At 33.9% G+C, this 24745-nt stretch overlaps 1 protein-coding gene across 1 annotated transcript in view; it reads left to right on the top strand.

Moving 5' to 3' along the window:
• The window catches only part of LOC140150216 (uncharacterized), an 89114-nt gene extending 68287 nt beyond the window's left edge, over positions 1–20827 (top strand). Inside the window, 4 exon segments of the mRNA XM_072172225.1 lie at positions 2356–2447; positions 4157–4321; positions 9657–9809; positions 14424–20827. Of these exon segments, the coding sequence (XP_072028326.1) occupies positions 2356–2447; positions 4157–4321; positions 9657–9809; positions 14424–14711 (698 nt within the window). The 3' untranslated portion in view covers positions 14712–20827.
• Positions 20828–24745: the final 3918 nt, after the last annotated feature.

Here is a 24745-nt window from a genome sequence, read left to right on the forward strand (position 1 = left end):
GTTATTTATATATAGCACATGAAGATAGGTTATATCTACAAACAAATGTGTGATCTTTAGAGTGCCATGTTTAATTGTGACATTTTGGTGTCCTTAGAGTGATTCGCAATACTACAATAGCAGATGTGAAAAAAAGAGAAAAAAAAGTCATCCACTTTTGTATGAAATACAGTGTAAATTCAAATGGCAATCTGATTAAAGCAGAAGAGACAATTTGCAAGTAGGAACAAAATATAACTTATTAAAGCAAGAAAAATCAAAGAGCTGTAATTTCATTTTTTTCTAGTGTTAGCTAGTACTATTTCCATGCTACGATGTAGAAATGAGCTTGTTTTTACACCGGCTTTATTGAATGGATGTCCATGTGAAAGGTCATGTGATCCTGATTTGAATACATATCCTGCCAGGAAGTAGCGTACTTCCTACATGGGGCCTAGACAGGTCATCCAAGATCTGTAGTACCATATCAGACCACCAGGTTTATTGGATTGAATACGGGAAGTAGTCCATCGCAGCAGTCAAAATAAACACTCAATTTATTAAGCTATTTCAAGCGACTTCCCTTTCTTTGTTGCTGCTCACAAGAAAACAATCCGGCGTGTGTGTGTGGGGGTGTGTGTGTAAGAATTCACAAAATTGTTGCTACTCTGATGATTCTCTTTTTTGAACAAGTATGATTTGATAATGGGGTACACACTCTACCCACCCCCACACACACCCTCCCACACATGACTGCCTTTTAGATTACCATCTTGCAATTACATTGAACGAACACAATCAAGATCAATGAAACAAGCCACTTATACATGTACCATATTTGTTCCATTAACGGCCCCTGCCCCATATAAGTGCCCACCCAGGGACATTGCTACACATGATCCTACCCTCATTATGTGCATGATCCAAGTACACATGTATCAAACACATAACCATCTACATGACTTTGGTGTCATTTCTAATACATATGTAATTATGTAAACAATATAAAAAAATAAGCACCACCCAAAATGACTTTGTTAAGCACCCTTGGCGGTTAATGGAACGATTACAGTAGTTCCGATCATGCCCTTCATATTGTGTAATTCATAATATTTAAAATTTAGCTTTGTCAGCTCTTGTCACTCAAACCAACGACATACATGGATATCCAATAAGTTACCAGTTATATCAGAACCTACATAGCTCACAATCACTTCTCGATCAGTCATTTTCATCCAATAAATTATTTACAAATATCAGTAAGTGAATGACTCGCTATGATATTTTATATGTTCATCCAGTGTGTTGAGCAAGGAATATTCATACGTTATGGATGAATGTGTGTTTATGCAGCTTTGCTATCATTGCTGTGTCTCATCATTGCCAATACACTGCATTCACGTACACACACCTCTAAACATGGCAATCGATAATGACTAGGCTTGTTGAAATTGAATAGTATATTTATAGATTGATCAATTGGTTGGGGTCATTGGCTTCTTTCTGTGTGTAAATATAAACATTGGGGAGGAGAAGGTGTATGTACACGTCTTCATTCAAATCTTTGAAACAAAGGCCTTCTTTGCTTTAGTTTGTGTCTGGCGGTGTGTGTCATTCAGCGTTTTTCTATTGGACATACGGTATGATAAAGAATAATTGCGGTTAGAGATTAAACCAGAATATTCCTGCTCACCGTGATTTTCTACTGCGCTAAATACCGGGTAAATACCCGATGCCGCTGATGTCATTTGCATATTTGCCGATTGTCATCCCCCCACATCGCGATTAAATCTTTCAAAGCTTCAGTACTCCACTGTGGCGATCCAGAATACGGAGACTGTGGTTTTCTATTGACGAAAGTCGGCTCTCCTCTCCGGAAAAAAATCCTAGTTTTAGAAGGATAAATGCCGGTGAAATAGCGTAGAAAATTTAGCCGACATTTGCGGCCAAATACTGCAGGACGGCATTTTCTACTGGTAATTTTAAATCCCCAAACCGGATAAAAGCCGGCTTTTTACTCCAATAGAAAAACGCTGAATGACAGACAGATGAAGACCCATTGATGTGATTTCCCAAAAATAGAATGGCCAAATTGTACAAATTGTGCACATTTAAACAATGTTGATAATTAACTGCTTGATGGATTCACTGAACGATAAACATGAACATGTGAATTTTCCCAGAGTTGTGAAATGGGAAATTTGGATCTTTTTTTATCAGTAACTCTTGCAAATAGTCATAAACATAATTTTATTTGTTTCTTTGATCATTTACATTTGTTTCACAGGAAAGTACATTTGTGTTGTGTAGTAATAGAATTTACGAAGTGCAAGTATCAACTAATTTTCATAATGCATTGTCTTTCCTTCCTTGTAGCTTCTGGTAAGGTGCGTGCAGCAATAGGTAAAGCCAGCCTACTCACCAGCAAGAAGTTCAAGCAATTCAGAGGACTTTGTGAGCAAAATTTAGTAAGTAATAAGTTTATTTAAATGCCTTATTGCTTGTATTGTCATATAACCTATAAATATTATTGGCACCCATCAGATTCATCTTATGAACAGTCTCTTCCAAATGCAATGTTGATCTCTTTTTATGAAATCCAGCTATTGTAGTCTTGCTCATTATCAGTGAAAGCTGATGGAATCAATGATTTTACAGGTTGTTTCTGGCATAAGGTCATATAAATGTTGCTTTGTGTACCTTTCAAGAAAGAGAAAATTGTACTATACTACACTTGCATGTATTTTTGACACCTGGTTTTGACATACATTTATGATGTCAGCAAAAGATGAGGATGTTAGAGTAGCGTCTGTATACTGCTTGAGATGCAACATGTAAATTTACAGTCTTAAAAGTTTGAGTGGGCTGACAGACGTATGCACACGTGGGTAGTGTTTTATGTTGTCATGAGAGCGAAACTAAGTTGTATCTGAAATAGCTGTCTAATGTAAGGTTTTTCAATACATAATTAATCCTTAATCACAAAATCTAAGATTTTATTTATTTATTCATTATATGACTGATATTATTTATGAGTTGGTTGCTCTTGAGATGCTTTGTGCAGCACACATATATTGACTACTATTGTGTGACTTTACGTTTTCATGAATTTAAACAAGCATACGTTGGGACTTGATTGATGTGCATATTTAACAAAACCAATTAATTTTCACCCACTTTATAATATGTGCTATAAACAAAGTAGATATGAACTAAATGGTGAACCTTCTCAGTTAGGTTTATCTGCCTAAGATTTGATGTGACTAGAAATTAAGTAATCAAAAAGTAGCTATTGAAGATATACTCTTGTTGTACTAGTGAAGAAATGAGTGGGTGAGTAGAAGAGAATTATATTGAAGATGAATGATTGAAAAAAATCTTGTAGAATGTAGGAGACAGTGAAAGCTCATCACTACTTGAAAATAACCTTTAGCGTGTATTGATCGAAGATAATTAGTGAATATTTTTACTGAAAATAGATGTAATTTAACAGTTTCACTCTATTTGCATTGTGGGTTCTTGTAGTTTCAGTCTATTTCTGTTTGGCTTACTATAATACTGAGGGGGTTATAACTTCTTCAAGCACTCCCACTCCATATATGATAGTCATGTATATAAAAAAAAACTTAATTTGCTAGTAATTAAGAATTCCACCAACACAAATTATAGATATGAAAAATACAATTATTTGTTAGACAAGGAACCTAATGGGTTCCACTGTATGCATATGAAATTGTATTCAATTTATTGTTTTTATATATGAGAAGTTTGCGGATGCCTGTTAGCTACTCAGCTCTAATCATAATATTATGTATGCATATATATTAAAAAGACATTTCTTCAATGTTTTAAACAAATGTTGAAGGATGAAATAATTTTTGATTTTATTTTTGTAAAAATCATTGTCATTGGTAGGTCTGATAGTGTTTTTGAATTGTCCATACTTGTGTAGATAATGAGCCTAACAGCAACCATCATGTAGAGCAAAACAGAAAGCAATCCATATACATATGTCGCTATATTGATTTCTATGTCTGTTGGCTGTGCCATCACATCCATGTAGTAGACAGGTATGTGGGATGGCAAGCATGTGACCCATGGTCCGGAAATTACACAGCAACTTTAATTTAAATAAGTGAAATAATTCCTCCCTGCCTGCCTTGCCTCCTCTTCACAGACTCAATCAGGTGATGAAGCATTCTGTACCACTGTTACTGACCTTGCCGGCTTCTGGGATATGGTTATGCTCCAAGTAGAGGATGTCAATCAAATGTTTGCAGAAATTGCTGAGCTGAAAAGAAATGGATGGAAATCGCCAGTTATTGTACGATCCAAACATAAGGTGGGTATTATAATGTGACATGTCATTGGTAGTCTTGAGATATACCGTATGTACTCTATTAAACGCCCCTTCTATTAAATGCCCCTCATGTTTTTTCGACGAAAAAGTGACCAAAATGCAGAAATTTCCATACCATAGTATGTAAGTGAGCTTAAAACTGGCATGTCATGATCGCGAAATTACATAGACAAATCCTATTCTAACTTACATTTTCATCTAATTCATCACCACATTATAATAGCACATTACAATAGCACATTACAATAGAACGTTCATATATTTAACAAGAATAAATCCCATTATTGCATAAAAATGCACTTGCTGATCTAGTTATGTAGTATTTTCCAATAATATGTGGTCCCTGTGTGTGTACCGCCATATTGAATTTCAAACCGGAAATCATTTTTTCATTGAAATTTCACTTCAAATAAATGCCCCCCATTTTGAAAATGCAACATCCCTTAGGTGTTTAATAGAGTAAATACGGTAGGCAAATATAACTTGTCAAATATAAAGAACATTAATTATGAAAGTTTGTGCTGATTTCGATCAGTTTCAAAAATATATTTGTTAAAAGTTGAGTGTCAATTAAAAGATAGCATTAGGGAACAACCTAAAAGTTTGATGAAGTCCTATAAACAAAAGTCCTTTCCTTAGAAAGCTGACCCCCTCCCCCTCCCCTCTAACGTAAGTGTCAAATGTCGAAAATTCCAACCCGTAGGATGCAGGGCCGTCGCTCCGATGGATGGGGTTGTGGAGGGGGTGCGACAATGCTAGGATATTGATCACGTGTATGTGAGAAACATATATTCTATTTTATTTTAAAATAGTTTTCTTCATACCTTTTTGGCACGAAAAAAGGACTTGATTGATTTTCAAATAAAAAAGAATCAAAGTGTGGTACAGCTGCTTAAAAAAGTTGCAGGTTATGAGTACTGCACTTTATATTGATTTGAAATCATTTTGAAGCAACCACTGTAAAATGTCAATATGGTAAGTTCAGAAAATACTAAAATTTTAAAATCATATATTAAATCCTTAAAAAAAGATCAACTTTGACCGATGTTTTACTTTTTACAAACAATCTTTTTGACCCCCTCCCTCCCTAGTGAAAGGACTTTCGTTTATAGGACTTCATCAAACTTTTGGGTTGTTCCCTTATTGGGCATATGTTGGTGGCCTTGACCCAAAAAGTTTGAAAATGGCGTTTATCGGCTTTTGCATCTTCATATGTTGTATATGAAAACTGGATTTGCTTTCCTGATGAATTGTCCTTTTTTTGCATGATTTCAATCATTTCTTCTCTTGCTTGTCACAAATATAAATGTAATATTGTTACACTTGCCTCCAGGAAAGTTTGCCATTTGCTGACACACACACCGTGATTATCATGTAAAAGAAAAGGGTCATGCCAGGATCACATGATGCTATGCGGCCTGGTTAGCGAATTGCATGTCAATCTTTCATAGGTTTTTATGAAGTTATATTCAATCTGCCAATCAGCAGTGTATGCGCTTAAGTGGCAGAAAAATATGATGAATATAAATTAGTGTAGATAGGCTTTCTAGGATAAAAATAATACCATAATCTAAACCTTCATTTTCATCACAACTTTTTTGTATATATCTTAACTTATTTTAAGTCTGTAATTTAAACATAAGTTTATTTCATGATAATAAACCTTTATTATAGGAATGAGCCTCTGATATTGTCACATACTAGGACACTGATGCAAAAAAAATCATTGCAGAAATCTACCGAGCATAAAACGAGCTATGCATGTTTATGGATCGATCTTTATGTATCATATTCAGAAGCAAAGAATGTTGAGTTCATATTGTTACCATTTACCAAACATATAAAGCAAAGACTTGTGACTCTAGTGATGAGGTAATAATAACAATCAAAGAGCTTCATAGGGTTTTGTTACACTACTTGACCTATTTAAGCCAAGTGCTAAACACAGGGGACTCTCATGTATAAGAAAAAGTCACAACTCCATGGAGAAGGCATGCAAGGGTAAATCTAGCTTTTACCCAGTTGATGGTTAATATGATGAAAATAGCACATTTTGTACTGTTATTTTTTTCAAGCTACGTCTCAAATGTATTCTCTTTGTATAATTTGGGGTCTATTACTTAGATGACGTGCAAGAGAAATACTTGAGTTCATTGTTGTTTCTCCTAGCTTGGAAATGGGAAAACAATGAAAGGGAAAACCTAAACAGAGTTCTGTACATATCATATTACATCTAAAGAGCAGAGATTTTGGCTTTTTATCTTCGCTGTTTGCGTCATAGCAAGATAAGTAATTCTGTTCCTCTGAGACAATGGAACTTTAAGAGATATTGGTACATTTCAATTGATTCTTGAACATAACATGTAAGATTTGTAAGAAGTTGTTTTTCTAAAATGGTACTTTACTATACTTAAAAAATTACTGTGAATATATCATAAGTACCATATCAAGTGAAAATAAATAGTACTCAGCACTATCAATTGTTGTAAGGGGGAAAACAGTAAGAGATTTTTGGAAAAGGACTGCCAACTGAAATTGTTGCTTTTCAAATGTACATAGCAATTAGGTTGATGAACATGGACAGAAAAGCAGGAGACATGGTGTCTGAAGATTTAATGAGGAGATAGAACAGGAGACAGACAGTTTTGTGCAAGTAAATGCTTAGGTTTCTCTGAATTGCTAGATTAGTTTGTTACCCCTTTTACATTTGGGCAAAAGTCGTAATCGAATTCACTAAAGTCGTAATCGACTTAATTCGTATCATAAGTGTAAACAGGTACAGTCGTAATTAATCGTAATTCAAAAATCGTAATTCCAATGATTACTTGTATCATCATTCATTTCAAGTGAATTCGAATAAGTCGTCATAAATTACGAACACGTTGTTGAATTCGTATTTACCTGCCGTAACCACTGGTAACAAATGAATTCGATATTTGTGAATGCGAATTTCAAATCGAATTCAGCCGATGTAGTGTAAACACCCATCAAACGAATTAATCTGCTGTCGTAATTCAAAATACAGCTTAAGTCGATTACAACTTTTGCCCAATGTAAATGGGTATGTCTTTAGGATGGTAAGAATTCTCAGTTTCAGCTCAAGCACCTTGTCAGACAGTATTTTCCCTATATTACAGTTATGAGATTATACTATAATTTGAACACATAGATGCGCAATTAAATCATATCCTACTATCCTAATTGACAGCCTTCGCTTTAAGCTCAAATTTCATGTCAAATACAAGAAAACTCTTCTTGAAATTCTGGGTTAAAAAAATGTTAATGATCCAAGTTTCAATTCATAAAAAGCCAGTTGGTATTCACTAATTTGTAAAAATCTGTGAATATGATGGGTTTTGAAAAGTGTCTACTTTAATAAGTGAACCAACATTAAATATGCACAGCCCTTGAGTTATAACTAAAAATACATATAGAATATTGCTTTACATGGGGTGGAGGCATTGGGAAGACTTGAAAGAAAAATATTTTAACTTGTGAGTATTTCACTCTTTTTACCTTTGAAAACTATTTTCATGATAATTTTGTGAACCTTAGCTAAAATGTAAGATTGTACTACCATACAACTTGTGGTTATCTAAACAGGCATGTAATTATTGACAAGTAAATGGGGATTGGGGAAGATGTCAGAAGATTTTATGTACATTTTATTCTTCTGAGAGTGATGATAAAGATGATAGTATGTTTTTCATCACCTCCTGATCCCATTGAATGTTAGCATCCTGATATGAGAGGCTGCAATGTTTGAACATCTCATATTAACATTTTATTGCATACATACCAAGTATCGGTGTTGATTGTGCATGTCAATGTTGTACAGCAGTGTTAAGACAGGCCTTGCATGGATCTCAGCAGATAATCTTGGTATATATGAAGCTAAGTGGCTTTTGCTAAAACTGATCACATGCATGGAATTTTGTTACTGATGCAAATGGAATCCCCAGTCTGATATTCAATTGCACATTGACTAGGCAGTTCACATATAGACATTTTCATAATAATTTTCATAATTGTTTAGAAGTTGGTGATATGGTTTAGTGGATCTTATTATGTGCAATGCTAAGAAGACTTGACTTAGTCATATTGGATTATCATGCATAGGACCAAAAGTAGTGAACCCTTAGTGTGTCTTGGCAAAGACAGAGATAAGATTATATTGATATTTTAGTTCTTAATCAAAATTGTGCTAAAGGTAAAGTAGTGTTCCTGCTAAGAGTATTGATCCGGAAGAACACCAGGAAAAACAAAGAAATTAATAACCAAATGAGGCCTAATTATTCACTGAGCCAAATTAGGAGATGGATAACACTGGTTACAAGCATAGTACAACCAGATATCCTAAAATGAATGTAGTTTACTGGATACATGTGGACATGGCAAAACAATATCAGGCAAACAATGATGTCTTCTGTCTCTAATTTAAATCATTGGAACCATTAAGCAATGTTGTACATATCCACTTGAATTCATAGCATCTTAGGTCAATATATACTTTGATCAGTACCAAACATGCAGGAATCATTTGCTCTTACTTCATGTGCTCTGAAGAATTCCCAGCTTGTCTAAATGATTTGTCAGCATACCTTTAAAGCTTTCTGCATGTCTTGCTCCTGTTGCATTCACACATACATGTAGTGCTCAGATTCCTCCAGGTTAGTCAAATAACAATTCTCATTATGTTGCTTGCCTATTTAGGACTGATCAAGGAATACATTTGTCATCTCTGTTGGTCCAATTTCACCTTAAAATTTCTTAACTAGAAAAGTGTTGTCTGTTTTAAGTAAGACTCTTTGAAACAAAATCTTTTTATGTATCCATCCCTTTACGAGCGAGGTGGAGGAAGTGTCTGAATCTAGATCATAAGTCAACCATATTCATGTATCAAAATAAGACTTGCTGGTAAAACTTGGTAAAACGAGGTACACAATTATTGAATAAGCTGATGCTTTGATAGTTGCTGTAATGCAGCATAAAACTGTACCAGATAGAACACTGGGACTGAATTTTGTGCTATTTTAAGATTTTTGCTGAGGTGATTGGACTTAAACCATTTTCACCCTACCAAGTTATTGAGGACATGGTTGTGGGAGAAAATTGCTCATTTCACCAAAGTTATTTAAAGGGATCCACTTTGCATGAATGCCAATTGATGTATAAACTTTAAGAATGAAAAATGTGCATAAATTGTATTGTGTATTGACATTTGTATGCAATGTTTATGCTACCCTTCCTTTTGCCTCCATTATCCATCATGCCATCTCATGTCTACCTGTCATCCGTCATTCATCTATTCACATAGCAACAGCTAGCCGGTCTGGAAATCATGGCTTGTATGTCCAGTCTGCTGCTCGCCAATTGTGCTGGTGGCGATTGCATCACAGTTGGGACTGACCATTGTACAGGAGATACCGGGCAATGGCTGTCTGCTGAAGAAACTCAACGGCTCCATGTGGTATAAATTTGTTGTTGATTTCTGTTTTTCTCCCATCCTGTTTGATGCAAGGCTTGCTTGCCTTCCTGTTTTTACCAACCTGGCACATAATATATGCAAGCAACATACAAATGTATGTACTTTACCTGTTTGATATGCATGCCTGGGTTTTACCACTTTAAAACGTGCTTACTGAGAATGCACAATGACTGACAAGCATGGACTGCTTATGCTTTTATGATTAATTGCATACATTTTATAGAAACACTTTCTTTGAATGAGAAAAATTCTGTCTTTGCAGAATCATCTTGAAAGAAGTATATCTTAGTAAATACCAATAGAAAATAAATTAGTGTATTGCTGATTGATTAGAATTATAATTTGTCATACATTTTGTCTCGTTTTAGTCTAAAACTTTATTATACTAAAGAATAATTTTGGACAGGGAAGTGTTATTAGTTGACATTAAAATGGGGAAAACTTTCTTCCAGGTATAAGAAAGGAAGACAATAATTATTATGATAGGGATTCAATGGAATTAAGTAATTTTTTCCATGAATTTCTGACAACTTAAATGAGAATGCCAAGTTCCTCACCACACTTGTAGCCATATGTTTATTGCCATGGAGGGGGGAACATTTAGGTTTCACCACTTGCCAAAGCTACAAAGAAGTGTAGCTATATTTCATGTGTTGTGTGATTTTTCTGATACATCACTATATGTACAAATTATTGAAACACACATTCTCCCCAATGCCAAATATTGTTAGATTTTGTTCCTTGCTGACAAATGCCAGAGGTACACTATTTTGGTTTTTACATGTGTGGCAATCCGCCATGGTGGATTTCTCTTGCATCATTTTGCATAGGGTGCTATGTAGGATTTTTAGAACCTGTTTTGGCTCTCAAAAAACAACCTTGTAAGAAATCTGGATAATGAGAGATTTAAAACAATGCAGTAGTTTTTTTCAAAGACAAAGAAGCAACATGTCTGCATTTGCTATCCCAGAATGATCCATAGAATATGAGCAATAATCTTAGTGGATCAATCAGTCACCAGGAAGATTTTATCATGTGTAGGTATGGAAATTAAAACTCTCAGTTCATCATCATATACATGAATAGTTGCAGGGGTTAGCTAGCTAATACCTGGATATTCATTTGTTGTCTTTCCTAAATCAGTGTTGTATCATCTGAAAGTGGTGAAACATAATATGATTGTGAGGGATTCAATCAGCCAGCAAAATAGCAACAAAATACAGAGTATGTTGGATAGTATTACAGAATGGCATAAGGCGTGCCATAATTTATTATGGAAATCACTATAATGATATTTTCAAGAAAGCTGTTTATTCATGTTGTTGATAGCTATATTTTTGCTGGGTTTTCAATTTTGCACATTGCACTGGGGTTTTGTAGTGACCAAATGAAATGGATGAATTTGTAGCAGGTTTAAATCGCAGTATCCTGCATTAATAATAGTGTAATTGATTTGCTACAAGAATGGGTTGACTTTCTGTAATTCACTAAAATGATGGCAAAAACCCTTGTTTGTATTTTGTAAGAAGGTTTACTCCTTTATTAGCAACAAGTGGTTCAAATTATGTATTTAACATCTCAATTGCAATAAATAACGAAAAATTTTACGTTTTGGGTTACCTGTTTTGTAGGGACCTATAATATATTTTGTATAGAGTTACTTCAAATTACAACAATTCCTCACAGCTTTGATGATTAGTATTGCATAGTTGTATAGAAACTTGTAGCTTTGCTCAATTAGTAGTGCATAGTTGTATGAAACCAGGTAATCTGTCATTGCCAAATAAAAACAGGTCAACATGGATGAAAAGGCAAAGGAACTAGAGTCGTTGACAATTCACTGCAAAATGTTTGAAATGAGGAATGAAAAGAAACTTTTAGTGATTGGAGTGTCTGAATTAATGGGGACTAATAATAATATTTGCAGCATTGACTGTGGATTATTCAGAATAGTTTAATGATGGAGCCATGTTGATTTCTGAAGTGATGGTTAATAACTCCATATAATACTCAACATCAATTAACCTAGAAATAGACTAAATGATGCATCCAGGGTTCAGTTATATACCAACTAGACCTTTCATTTGCACATATTATGTAGTTGATAATTAACTTCCTGATATATGAGAAATGAAATCATGTAGAAAATAGTTTTGTTTTTGATCTATGGCAAGTGGTAGGTTTTTGTTTATATAGATATAGGTGTTAACATCAAACCTTTGTTCGAAATTCTGACCAAATGATTTTGACAGTATGGCCACATTCATGTGGTGGCCGGTTCTCTCGTCAGTATATGTGAGGTCAAAAATTGGTGCTATTAGTAAGAAATTCTGGCAATTATGAATAAAAAGCTTGAGTGAGTTTCTATATCAAATCATGCAGAAAATGTGGTCATCGCTTCAAATTTCTGTAGATAAAGCACCTCATTCAAGAAATAGGCATTATACGAGTGAGTGTCCAAAGCAAACACATTTTGCACCTGTATTTCATCCTCACTAAAGAGTCTATTATTACAATGTACAGGTGGTGATCCCTGAGCTGGTCAGTTCTTATACATGTAGCACTGACTCTCGGAACATTACAGTGCCAATAAGTCGTAAATTTCACTGCGATAATAAGTTATTTGTACAACTTTTGCTGAAATTTGATTAGATATTTACTTGAATTTAATTGCCACTGACATCTGAGCATGATTCTTAATTTCTCTTTGCAGAATGCAGATGGAGCAGGCATTTATTTCATTATCTCATTTCAGTGTATAATCAATGCTTGCTTATAGTTTGATCAGCTCGTAATAGGCGGGAAATGTTAGGCTTTTACCACTACGCAGAAAAGTAGGCCCATGTTAAGAGTGCTATTAGTTGACCTGTCTGGTCTAAATTGTGTGTGTTAAAGAACGTAGACAAAGTATAGGACTTAAATTAATAATTTGTGATGCTTCTGGCAAGATGGCACAAGAAAATTTTCAAAATCAAATATTTTAATATTAATCCGCGATGTTATAGGACCCGCCGATTACGAGCTGATCAAAGTATAATATAACAGTTATTTTGCACAGCTTTCAGACAAAATTATTTTTCCTAGAATAGACATGTTGTGAATACAGCAGACCCTGAACAGGTTTTCATTAGATGGACATACTGAAATTAATATACCATTTTATTATCGCTGTAAAAACTTCTGGCGACATGGACGTTAAAAAAATGGGAGAATTGCACATCACATAATTATATCTGTGTCCATACAACTAAAATTACTAATGCTATATAATATGATACTGCATATAGACTGATGTAGCATCTCTCATAGGTATTATAGCATACATTGTATAGGTCATAACCCAAATGTAATTTGCATGCAGACAATTATCTATCTGTGACAAAATATGAAGTGAAAATAATCAGATTTTAATAGTGATTGAATCTTCGTCATTTGACTTGGTGTTACTTAAAAGTTAACCAGCTAAATCCGACATACATGTAGAGAGTGGAAACATTAACACACAAGGCTATTTAATCAATTCATGTCTAGTGAGTCTGTAAATGTCATGCTAGCATCCTCATTGTTTTCTTAAAATGAGGATGACATTTCATAACAAGTTGCTTCATCTACACAAATTTTACGCTTATAATAACCATGTATCAATTTGGTTGCCATGATGAATTGGACTTAAAATACACAGGTCTTGCTTTGCATGCATCTCAGTGGGAATTCTCATGTACCATGCAATGTGCTTAAAACTGTGAGGTTGTCTGGAAATGTGAATACACTGTTTAATATAAACACAGGACATGATGATGAGTCTCACCACTTGCAAACAAACTATGGTACATGCCATGATGAGAGTGAGAAGAGCGCAAGTGATATAAAAGATGACCATAGATAAGTGATGAGTTTCCAAGATGTTGCAGGGATCAGTGGTTTATGTCATGTCTCATTATGTTGTATAAGAAAGTAATACGTAGTAAAATTAGGTGCTGTGGTGGATTGCTTATGAAAACTTTATTTCTTATTTTATTATGCTATCAGACACCTGACACTTTTCTAGCGTAAATGTTTTCACCTGATGCAGGTTTTACAAACCTGAAAGTTGTTTCCTAACACATAAATGACGATTTCACACATTGCCATGTATGCCTCGTCAAGAACTCGGCATATACTACACTGAGGATTGATGGTGGCGGTGATAGTTTTATATGCTTGTTAACTTCTCGCACACGCTTTTCTTTGACTTCATATAATGCAATTGATCTTGAATGCATGTTGGTGGTATAAGAATTATACCATCCGGTTATCAAAAGTTTGGAATAGGGGTCATTGAAGGAGGCAAGAGTAATAAAAATTACAGTGAGTGACTCTGGATTCATAATATATGTTCTTAAATGACCAGGAAATAAATTATATGCTGAACGAATAACAACAGATTCAAGTTCTGAGTTTATGGCATGTTCTGTAAAAATTCTATCACTAACAACTTTTTGATGTGTTATTCTTATCATGCTAATAGATACTATCAAAATATCAGAAAACTCTGTAGATTATGTTTGACAGTACTAACCTTTGCTCTATTTTGTGTTTGCTTCATTCTATATTCAGGGCTCTGGACGAAAACGTACCACATCTTCTTCCACAGTGACACCGCCTCCATCTCCATCACCCAACTCTGTCACGACACCCCTCAAATGGTCTACAGCTGCACCACAACCTGATCCAAAAGCAAAGGCTGAGAGGGAGAAGAAAGCGGCCAAAGCTCGCCAAGCCAGAGAGGAAGCCAGAAGACGACTGATAGCAGCAAAGAGGGCAGCTAGGCAGAGAGCTAAGAGTGTGGATAAACAAGAGAATGATACCACAACTGTGGAGATATTTGTCCCAGAATCATCTTGAAGTTTTACACATGTCTGATTTTCAAGACTATATGCAATAGAAACTTTACAGTAAGAATAGTAACATGTCTAAAGGTATACATATCTTGGTTGTCTTTATAATAATATACACTCATGTCACATGATGCTACCATGCTATATGTGGATGGATAGGGAAGAAATTGATCATACTTGACTTGCAGTTTTCAGTTGTGATGCAGGTTTGCTTTTCAAAGTATCCTCAGCAAGACTTTGCAAACATGCCTACAGAGCAATGGTAGCACAAATATCACACCAGCTATATCAACATACAACAAAAAAATTGTAGCTTACTTTAAATGTTATTATTATTCTATTATGGATTACCAGACACTAAAGTCAGTAAGTACACTTCAATATTACAGTTTTCTTTGTACTTTTATATCACACTCACTCAGTATATATGTCTCTCTCAGAATCATAATCATGTAACTATCCATAAATACATGTACCAATAATATACAAAACAGACTCATTGTACCAGTTACATAACAATCAAGTACATTTTTAGTTGTTACTAAGATTTTGATATTCTGTTTGATATAAACAACGAACAAATATAAGAAAGTAATCCACTTTTCCCTCATTATAACTTAAGTGATGCTAATTATTTTAGTATTTAACATAGCTGCATTGCAGCAGGGAGCTTAACAAAGCATTCCCTTGTACATAGAGTACACTATAAGGTTGAGTGTTATATACGGAGGAAACACACCAAATACTCGGACTGGTATAATAATCATAATATCAAAACAACAATTATATAGTTATGTAGTATTACATAAAATACACAAGTTGTATTTGTTATACAACAGATGTGCATTTACAAGTTGTAAATTTCATTAACGTTTTTTAATACCTTAATTACTACTACCTTAATCACAATTATCGTTACTAGACAGATAATGTAAATTTATAATTTGAAGTCATTTCTTTTTTTATGCCGATTGGTCATCTACAGTTGGAGACACAATTTTGGTCAATTTTATGTGTTTATCATAATTGAATGTTGTAGAATAGTTGTAACTTATTTATTTAGTTGCAATATTCTGATATTCCCCCACTTTTATTTATACTAATGACTACAATGTATGTGTATATATGCAAAATGGCACAATGCAAATATGTTAATTATTATCAGTAACTTTTTAACAACACTATGGTGCATTGCATTTTATATATAGATGTGTAATCCCATCATGAACAAGATCAGGGGGATTTTAATTATGAAAAGGTTTTATCTGTTCTAGATATATGTGTTGTCTATGTTCCCTGATAGTAGGAATCAAAGAAAGATTGTCCAGTACCACACAAGGCATGAGCAAGCTTTTCCAGTTTGTCACAGAATAAGTAACTGAAATGAAAGGAAGGCATAAACGTTGCAATCTTGCAATGATAGCTCTCGTTGAATGGGAGCTGCCAAGGGTGAAGACAAGAATTTATATGTACTGTTTAAAAGATCATTGTTTTTCCCTTTTGTATCACCTGTTCTGGTTTTGGACAATGTTTTATTTAGGTTGGAGGATAAGAAATGAGGTCTTGGAATGCGACTCTTGGAAGTTAATGTGGCATTGTTCGTGTAACTGTTTTTACATGAGTGTCTATATAACAAAAATCATGTTACCCAAAGTCCATGTGAAGAGAAAAATGATCTATGCTATTGTAGCATCTAGTCTAGAAAAATGTATTATTGATGTTAATTCATAATGTACATATTCCTAAATGGAAGTATTTTATACTAATCTGAAGTACCTATTTGTCAAAGCAGGACTTTGAAACCAATATGGTGGGTGAACAGTGCATTAATTACTATTTCATACATTTGTCTATAATCTAGAGAGGCATATTTTTCTTATATTCACTTATGTCATATTTTAAATCGGATTTTAGATTGAATGGGTCATTGCAAGTTCAATTCTATATATTATGGCGAGGATAATCTTAACGCAATCCGGAACACAATATACCAAGTATGCATGTACTTATATTTGCTATCTCAACTTGTCTGGACACGGCAAATTAGAAACAATATTCAATTTAAATATCTGTCTTTTGTTATGCTTCTGTATTATGTGTGTGTTTAAAGTTCTGTTGTTGTAACGTAAAATTTATGGACATTACGAGACGGTAACATTTTAGGAACATGACCATGCATTGTCAGGGCTAGCAAGGTGCATTGTTTCAAATTGATGCATTGTATGAACATGTTATGTGTACAGTAGAAGATGATTATGAAATATGATCAAGAGTGGCGGCAAAGAAAGCTTTTAGGAAATTGATTTATACTCTGGACATTATTTTAATCCAGGCTATACATACTGTATGATTCAAAACATACATCTTTGTAGACACCAAGTCCTGGAGCTGTTTCTGCCTTGATTTACATCGCAATGTAAAAAAAATCAAAACTGCAACAGCTACTTGTATTATTTGTATTTTGTACAACTGTCTAAGATGTTATTGTCAAATCCAAGTGAATTGCATAAATGCTTCTTAGAGCAATTCAAAAAACTACTGATGTGACAAGTTGTTGGATTTTTGTCATATGTAGTTTCAGCATCCAGTATGAGACAGCAACTGTACAGCCATTTACTTTTGTACTAATAACTTACAACAAACAGTTTGTTTGAATAATCAATGCAGCATGTATGTGTTCAGCTGCAGACCAAATTTGTCCAATTGTCAACTAACCAAGTCAAAGTAGCTGAGGCCAAGCTATTGGTTATCATAGCCAATTAGGTCCACATAAAGAACATGACATAAAATTATTCCGGTTTTGTTGCTGTGCTCGCTCGTCAATTGAGTTAGTCCCAACTCGCGCTCATGTAAATTCACATAAGCGCAGGCCATTCACACAGAATATGCATCGCACAACTACAGTCAGTGCTGTGCCCCCCTGCGTGCATGCCATTCTATATCAATACACAATGTTACAAGTCTCATTGCTTTTGCCACATGCTTGTAAAATCTTGAAATCCTTTATAATATGTTCAATCAAGTCTGATTTTGTTCATAGCTTCCAGACGGCCACTTTCCTATCACTATTGATTACCGATATTACAAAACAAGCTCAAGGCTAGTCTAAGTAACGATTTTGACATACAACTAGCAAGGCACCAAAAGACAACACATTTTGGGGATAATTAAGAACCATTCTATCTCATTTTCATTCATTGGAATATTGACATATAAAATGCAATCAAAGAAACAGGTTTTCCTTTCTGTCACAGGTCGGCAGTTTTGTCTTAGTGGCCCCTGGGGCACTAAGCTGAAGCTATTTCAGGAATTGTGGTAATGTCAATGACATGTATGGCATGATCCTCAGGGAGGAATCTTCTTTTGTCACTTGCCAAAGTACCATGAAACATCTTCTATTATTGAATTATACAAACAGTTCTATCACCTAAATTAAGACAGAAGTTCAGAAGCAATTTATTGGCAATAATAATATTGATACAGATTGATATAAATTGGTATATGAATGAGGTGTTCTGTGCAACTGTTTTGTTGTTGTGGACTTGTTGAAAGCAACCTGGTGTTCACCTGAAATGGGAATGTGTACGAAGTTGTTTTTAGCCCCATAAAGAATTCATTGTACAAGATAACTTTAAGAAAACTGTAACCTGGCAAACTTGAAAATGCACCAGCATTAACAGTTACATCATGTTCAATAGATGTGCACAATGTACTTTGCATCATGCTGTGAAATGTAGTCTGTATCTACAAAATGTGATCATTATTCTGTCAAAGACCCCTGGCATGAAAGTGTACAATATATACATTGAGCATCCTTTTGTATTACCAGATTTGTGCAATCCAGTTAACATTGGTTAAACATTGTTTCTTTTTCCATCATGGATGGCAATATACAGTACTTGAAACAGCTTGATTTTGTGAGAAACAATAGGTGATGCGATCAAGCAAAATCAGTCAGAACTCAGAAATATTAAATTTTCAGTTTCTTATAGGATAGTAAAAAGCATTTACAGAGCTGCATTTTGCAGAAAACCCTATTGAAATTGAACAACCACTTCCAAAGATATGAGCAATTAAAGAGTTACCAAAACAACAGAAAACAAAAGGAAATATTTTCTGTGTTTGGCTATACCTCAAATTCAATATTTCCGAGTTCTGACTGATTTTACTTGATCGCATCACATATGGGCATATACTATACATATTCCCTTTGTAAATGAGTCTATAAATATGTATGTAATATGTATGTATTATTATTGGACATCGGCAACCTATTCTTGTTCACTCTACTTTCCAAACATCACATTTGATAAAAATTTTATTTTTAACTCTTGTAAAGTTTATCCATTTTTATATGGGTGTCGTGTCACAATGCATTTGTACAACTTGGACACAAAATTAGGTCGATTTTATTTATTTATTTATTTATTTGTGAGGGGGTGTGTGGCTCCATCAAACACTAAATGTTTTTTTAGGGTCATGTTGAAACAGGTTAAAACAATACCAGACACAATTCAAAAAGAGTTGGTTGTACATGTAAACCTGATGATAACAGTAGTCCACGTATCACAATTTCTCAGTTTATATTTTTTGAAAAAAATTGTCATCAATCAATTATTTAATCTTATTTCAATACCTTTTTAATAAGATTTCCAATCTATTTACATTTTAATATTGATTTTAATTTAATAGACATTTATTTGAGTTATTCAAATGTAACATCTAAATGACAAAAGTTGAACTTTATTACCAAATGTGACAGTTGTTGTGTGTAGATTTTGTAAAACTTTTATGTTGAAGAGAAATTTTCAATTGACAGAAATCAGGAAATTAGTATTATTGAACTTCAATAATTTATGATTACATTTTCCCTGGGGAAGTTAAACATAACATAATTGCATAAATACATGCTGTGGTTTCTTCATTAAATGTTCATAATCATTTGTAAATGTGTTTTTCATTTGTGAAATAGTTCTGTATATTCCATACATGTATAAAATTTACATAAAGAAAATTGTTCATTCTCAGCCATGTTTAGTCCATATGTTGTGTAAACAATATGAAACCATGTTCACATTTATGCCAAGATAAGTAGATCATTGCATGAGAACTTTGTACTCAAACATTCAACTAGAAAGTGTTTTATACACCACATTAGTTCACTGGTGAATATTAAGTATTTGTGGAGACCCGCTTCTGGAAGGAGTGACAGTGGAGAGCCAAAAACAAAAACAGCAGCATTTGAAAACTGAAATGAATGACTATACCATGGTATTTAATTGTCTTTCTTGCCGAAAACAAGAAAATCACTGAATGTAAAAAGATGTGCATTTCTATAGATGAATATGTCATGAATTGTGAATATTGTATTGTGTTTTATGTGCAGAAGATATTTTTTCCCAATTATTTTCATACTTTGATATAAACTTTTGGTCTGGTGTGCATGTACGCACTAAACAGACACTGTATGTATGTACGTATGTATGTAATATTGAATGTTCAAACTGTTAAATATTTTGTTTTTTGTAAAAATGTTATTTAAGTGCAGATGTTTAAATCCAAATATCCACTGGCCTTGTCTGTTGAGAGAAAAGCAAACTCATTGCATACAATCTGTTTGATCAAAATGCTCTCAGGCAGGTAGACAGCTCAGTTTGAGTGTGCTTTAGAAGCTTTCCTTTCAGAGCTTCTAGGTAAACAGAATTGTCATCCAAGAGACAAAGTTTGTATTTATTGTGTTGATTGAGTGAAAGTTGTAACTGATATCATAGTGTGTGGGTGCATATGGTTTTATTCGCAAGAAGAACTGGTGTATATGGACATATGTATTACAAATAAGTCTTATTTTTATTTATTCTTTAGTGGTGAATGTATGCATCTATGTAATTTTTGTTTTTTAATAATTAAATACAGGTTCCTTATATTGGACATGGCTAAACTTTGGTTCACCTCAAGTTCGGTAGTGACCTGTTTCACTGGTCGCAGTATCATATCACACATACATGCACACATACGAGGGGGTATCAAAAAGTTTTAGAAATCGCCCAGAAGTGAAAGAGCTATATCAATGAAATTTTGTCAGTGCAATCACTGGTCCTTATGTACACTATGGTGCAAAAATGGTCTCATAAGAATGTTTACTTTTTTTTACAGGCGACGCTAGATGCTAATAACCTGCTGCCCCAGTTACTGCGCATAAACTGCAAGATTGAGAAAATTGAGGCAAGCAGCGTTAATAAGATCCTGCATTTGAAGGGTTGCAGTGCCTAGAAAATCGATGATGAAATGAAAGTTATCTTCGGTGGTGATTGTGATATTGTCACTGTTACTTTTTGGAAAATGAATTTTTATTTCATCACAGATTTTTTGGGCACTGTAACCCTTAAAATGGAACTTAATCATGCTACATGCCTCAATTTTCTCCATTTTGCTGGTTATGCGGTTACATAGGCAGGTACTGACATCTAGCGCCTGTAAAAAAGTAAACATTCTTATGAGACCATTTTTGCATCATAGTGTACATAAGGACCAGTGATTGCACTGACAAAATTTCATTGATATAGCTCATTCACTTCTGGGCGATTTCTAAAACTTTTTGATACCCCCTCGTACAAGGGCGTTTGTTAACACGCTTACAGTGCAATCGTGTTAAGCATCAACATCACTACCGAACTTGAGGAACCAAAGTATAGGCGCCCAGAACCATTCAGTGCTGATAATTTCAATCACACATTGAAGTCTTATTTAACCATTTATCAAAAGACTCATACATTGACCATGTTGTTTTAAGATTTCACACTTATTGCATTTGGTCACAGTGTTTCAGATGGGGCTTTTAATTTCACTCAATGATTTGGTTTACTATTCTTCACTGATTTACTATTACTGTGCTTTATACTTTGTCATCTTAAAATGATGTTGCTGTGGACGTTTGCCATTTCAAACAAAAATCTGTTTAACCCAAGCATATAGATCTTTTTCAAGACTCTTTAACTTAATTAACAAAATGTCTTATATAATTATTTTAGGGAAACCATGAGCAGGTGTGTATGACACCATATGTGTCGAGTGTTGTGGTGTTCAAAATCGTGTGACAACGCTTTTCAAATATGGCATAAGCGTGTGACATAATGATGCAATATCATGCAAGCAGCACATTCCATGTCCCATTGAAAAGCATCACATGATTTTGTTGTTTTCAATATAGTAATAAGGAGACATCAATACATTTATCATTGTTGTGATACAGTTGATAAGCAGCATGTACATCACATGCCTTATCAATACCATACTAGAAAGAGAACATACCCACACTTTGGTATCAATGTAGTAACTTATGTGTCCTGAAGATTATTTACATTTTCATAATGCCAACTGGAAATATTATGGATGTTTATGCCCTGAATTTGACAAATTATTGCACAGGGCATGCTCATGTCACATTGGTGCTTTGGTGAAACTTCAAATATGTTAACTGAAAATTCATGTCAGACAATTTTCATTTAAATGTGTGGAAGTGCATGGATAATTTTGAGTGTTCCACATTAAAATACACACAATTTTGTTACCTTGTGTGAAGACACCATTTAAAATCACTAGAGTCTTGCCTTTTAGATTAAGCTTGAGCATTTGAAGTTTATTCTTCCCAGTCAACGATGTATCACATTTAAGAAAGATACTATTTGTATAAATGGCCCTTGTCATGTGTACAAGCAATTTGCAGTATTACACTATTCTGCAGTACAGTTGTTTGGTAACAAACATTAACACAACAGTAAGTTCTTGGAATTTTAAGTTATTTAAAGAAATTTCTATTTATTGTGATGTCAAACTTTTATTTATTTATTTTGTGTAATATCAATTTTTATATTTTCTCTCCTGGTCTGAAATAATAATCCAGTGAGTTTTACTTATATTATTTACCTGTTCTATTAATTATCTTCAATATTAATGATACATTTATAATTGTATATGCTCGGACAACAGTATGCTATTTACATGCAGTGCTCCCATACCCTTGCTACGGTCACCCATGCATTAGAACCATTTTGGCTATCTGGCACTGTACAACATAAATTGGATTTGTATCATGCTAAAAATGTCCTACTGCAGATCTTTAAGCATACTTCCAATGGAAACGCTGTTCAAACCCATGTGAAATGCGCCGTTGTAAACAGCATACTTGGGTAACCATTTCCTTAAAAATGTGCATTTATATTTTCTAGTAATCTGATATTGTTTCTTGCCCTAATGTATCAAATGTAACTTTTATCTTATTAAGATTATTACCGAAGTAAGATAGCGGGTATATAGTAGGCAATATTATTATTTCTATTATACATCTCTCTCTGTAATCATATAATACCATAACATTGTAATAGATTATAGTACATCTTAAAATCAAGAGCTGCAGAAATGCTCCATTGGAATTCATAGCCAAACAACTCTGATTATTATTATAATTAAAGACAAAGTTTTTAGTATGACCATTTATGTAGTTATTAACCCGGAAAGTCTGTGGAGACTTGAAGAATGTACAAAAAGCATGTGATTATATAGTTATTAAAGCTCAGTATATTGTATTCTAAATTATGATTAGTCAACTGTTAATTGTACAAATAAGATTATGCTGCGATGGCCTTGTAGAACTTGGTATATAACTTTGCTTGGGATATGCGCAAAAGAAAAGTTTAAATTGGGGTTACAATTTTAAGTGAGTTACATAGTGGTTTAGTTATACCAGTATGTACATCCTTACATGACTTTGTCCAGAATTTGTTTAGTAGCTTTTAATGTACATTTTAATCAAAAAAACCCAAACTTTTGATATTTTATGTATATAGATATTTAACAGTATGTTTATATTAAACAAAACCATGCAGGCAAGCACATGATTCTCTGCATGCTCTTGTAACAATAATCATGTATAACTTCAAAAATGTCTTATACATGTACAAGGGTCATTCAATAATAAGTTAAGCCTCTGCTCTTATAACTTTGGTTCTGTAAATTGTAACTTCTTCAAATGAAGCATGCTTTGTCAATGAATGTCACCTACATAGGAGGGCAAATGTATATTGATACCTTTCCAGATTTTTGAAGGTGATCTTGGAACCAGAATAAGATTTGATACACCGGAAACGGTAAAAAATCATAAAACATTTACATGAAGTGTACCCCTCATACGAGATTTGCTAAATAAGAAAGTGTTATGATTATGCTAACAGATTATAACCTCAACATCATGTGTAACCAAACAGCAAAATGTCCAGTAATAAAAATGCATTTTAACTTGAAAAATTATAACACTATCCAATTTTTACTGTTATATCTGATGGTTTTTCAGAGAATGAGAATCTGCTTGGGGACCATCTGTATGAAATGACTTTATAAGTTCCGTCTCAGAAATGAAAGTCACTTGCAAATCCACAGAACTGATATGAATCCTGATTTCATTTTTTTTACTCATCTTCCAACAAATGGAAAAAAAACATTAAAACAACATTTTGTCACAAGCTAAATAAGACTGTAGGTTATAATCATAGAAATTATGATATAAGGGTGGAAGCAGAACTTAATGACCCTCGTACTACAAATAACATGTTGATTACTTTCATGTTGTGACTAAATGCTCCATGTATATTACCAAATATGTGATGTCACTGTGTTCCCACCCTAAAGTGATATTTTACATGTACTTTGGTAGAAAGAAGATACATCAGCCAGTCCAATTTCAGATTGTAGTGCTAATATGATCCCATTCTTAGATAAATGCATAGCTTAACCTTTGACTCTGTCCTGCATAGCTTCACACATTTTGAGTACAACTGTATCCCACTACCGTACTATATCTGCATGTTGAACATAAATGTACATGTTAAAAAAGATATAAACTTACCTATGTGGCAAAAAAGCCAGCAGTCTGGGGCAGTGTTTCCGTTAAGGCCGTATCCCATGTCAACACATAATTATGCAATTTGTTGTAATGCATGGTGATGACTATGAGGTACAGGATTGTATATCATTTGATGCATTATTATA

This window comes from Amphiura filiformis, chromosome 1, assembly GCF_039555335.1.
Source record: "Amphiura filiformis chromosome 1, Afil_fr2py, whole genome shotgun sequence".
Lineage (NCBI taxonomy): Eukaryota > Metazoa > Echinodermata > Ophiuroidea > Amphilepidida > Amphiuridae > Amphiura > Amphiura filiformis.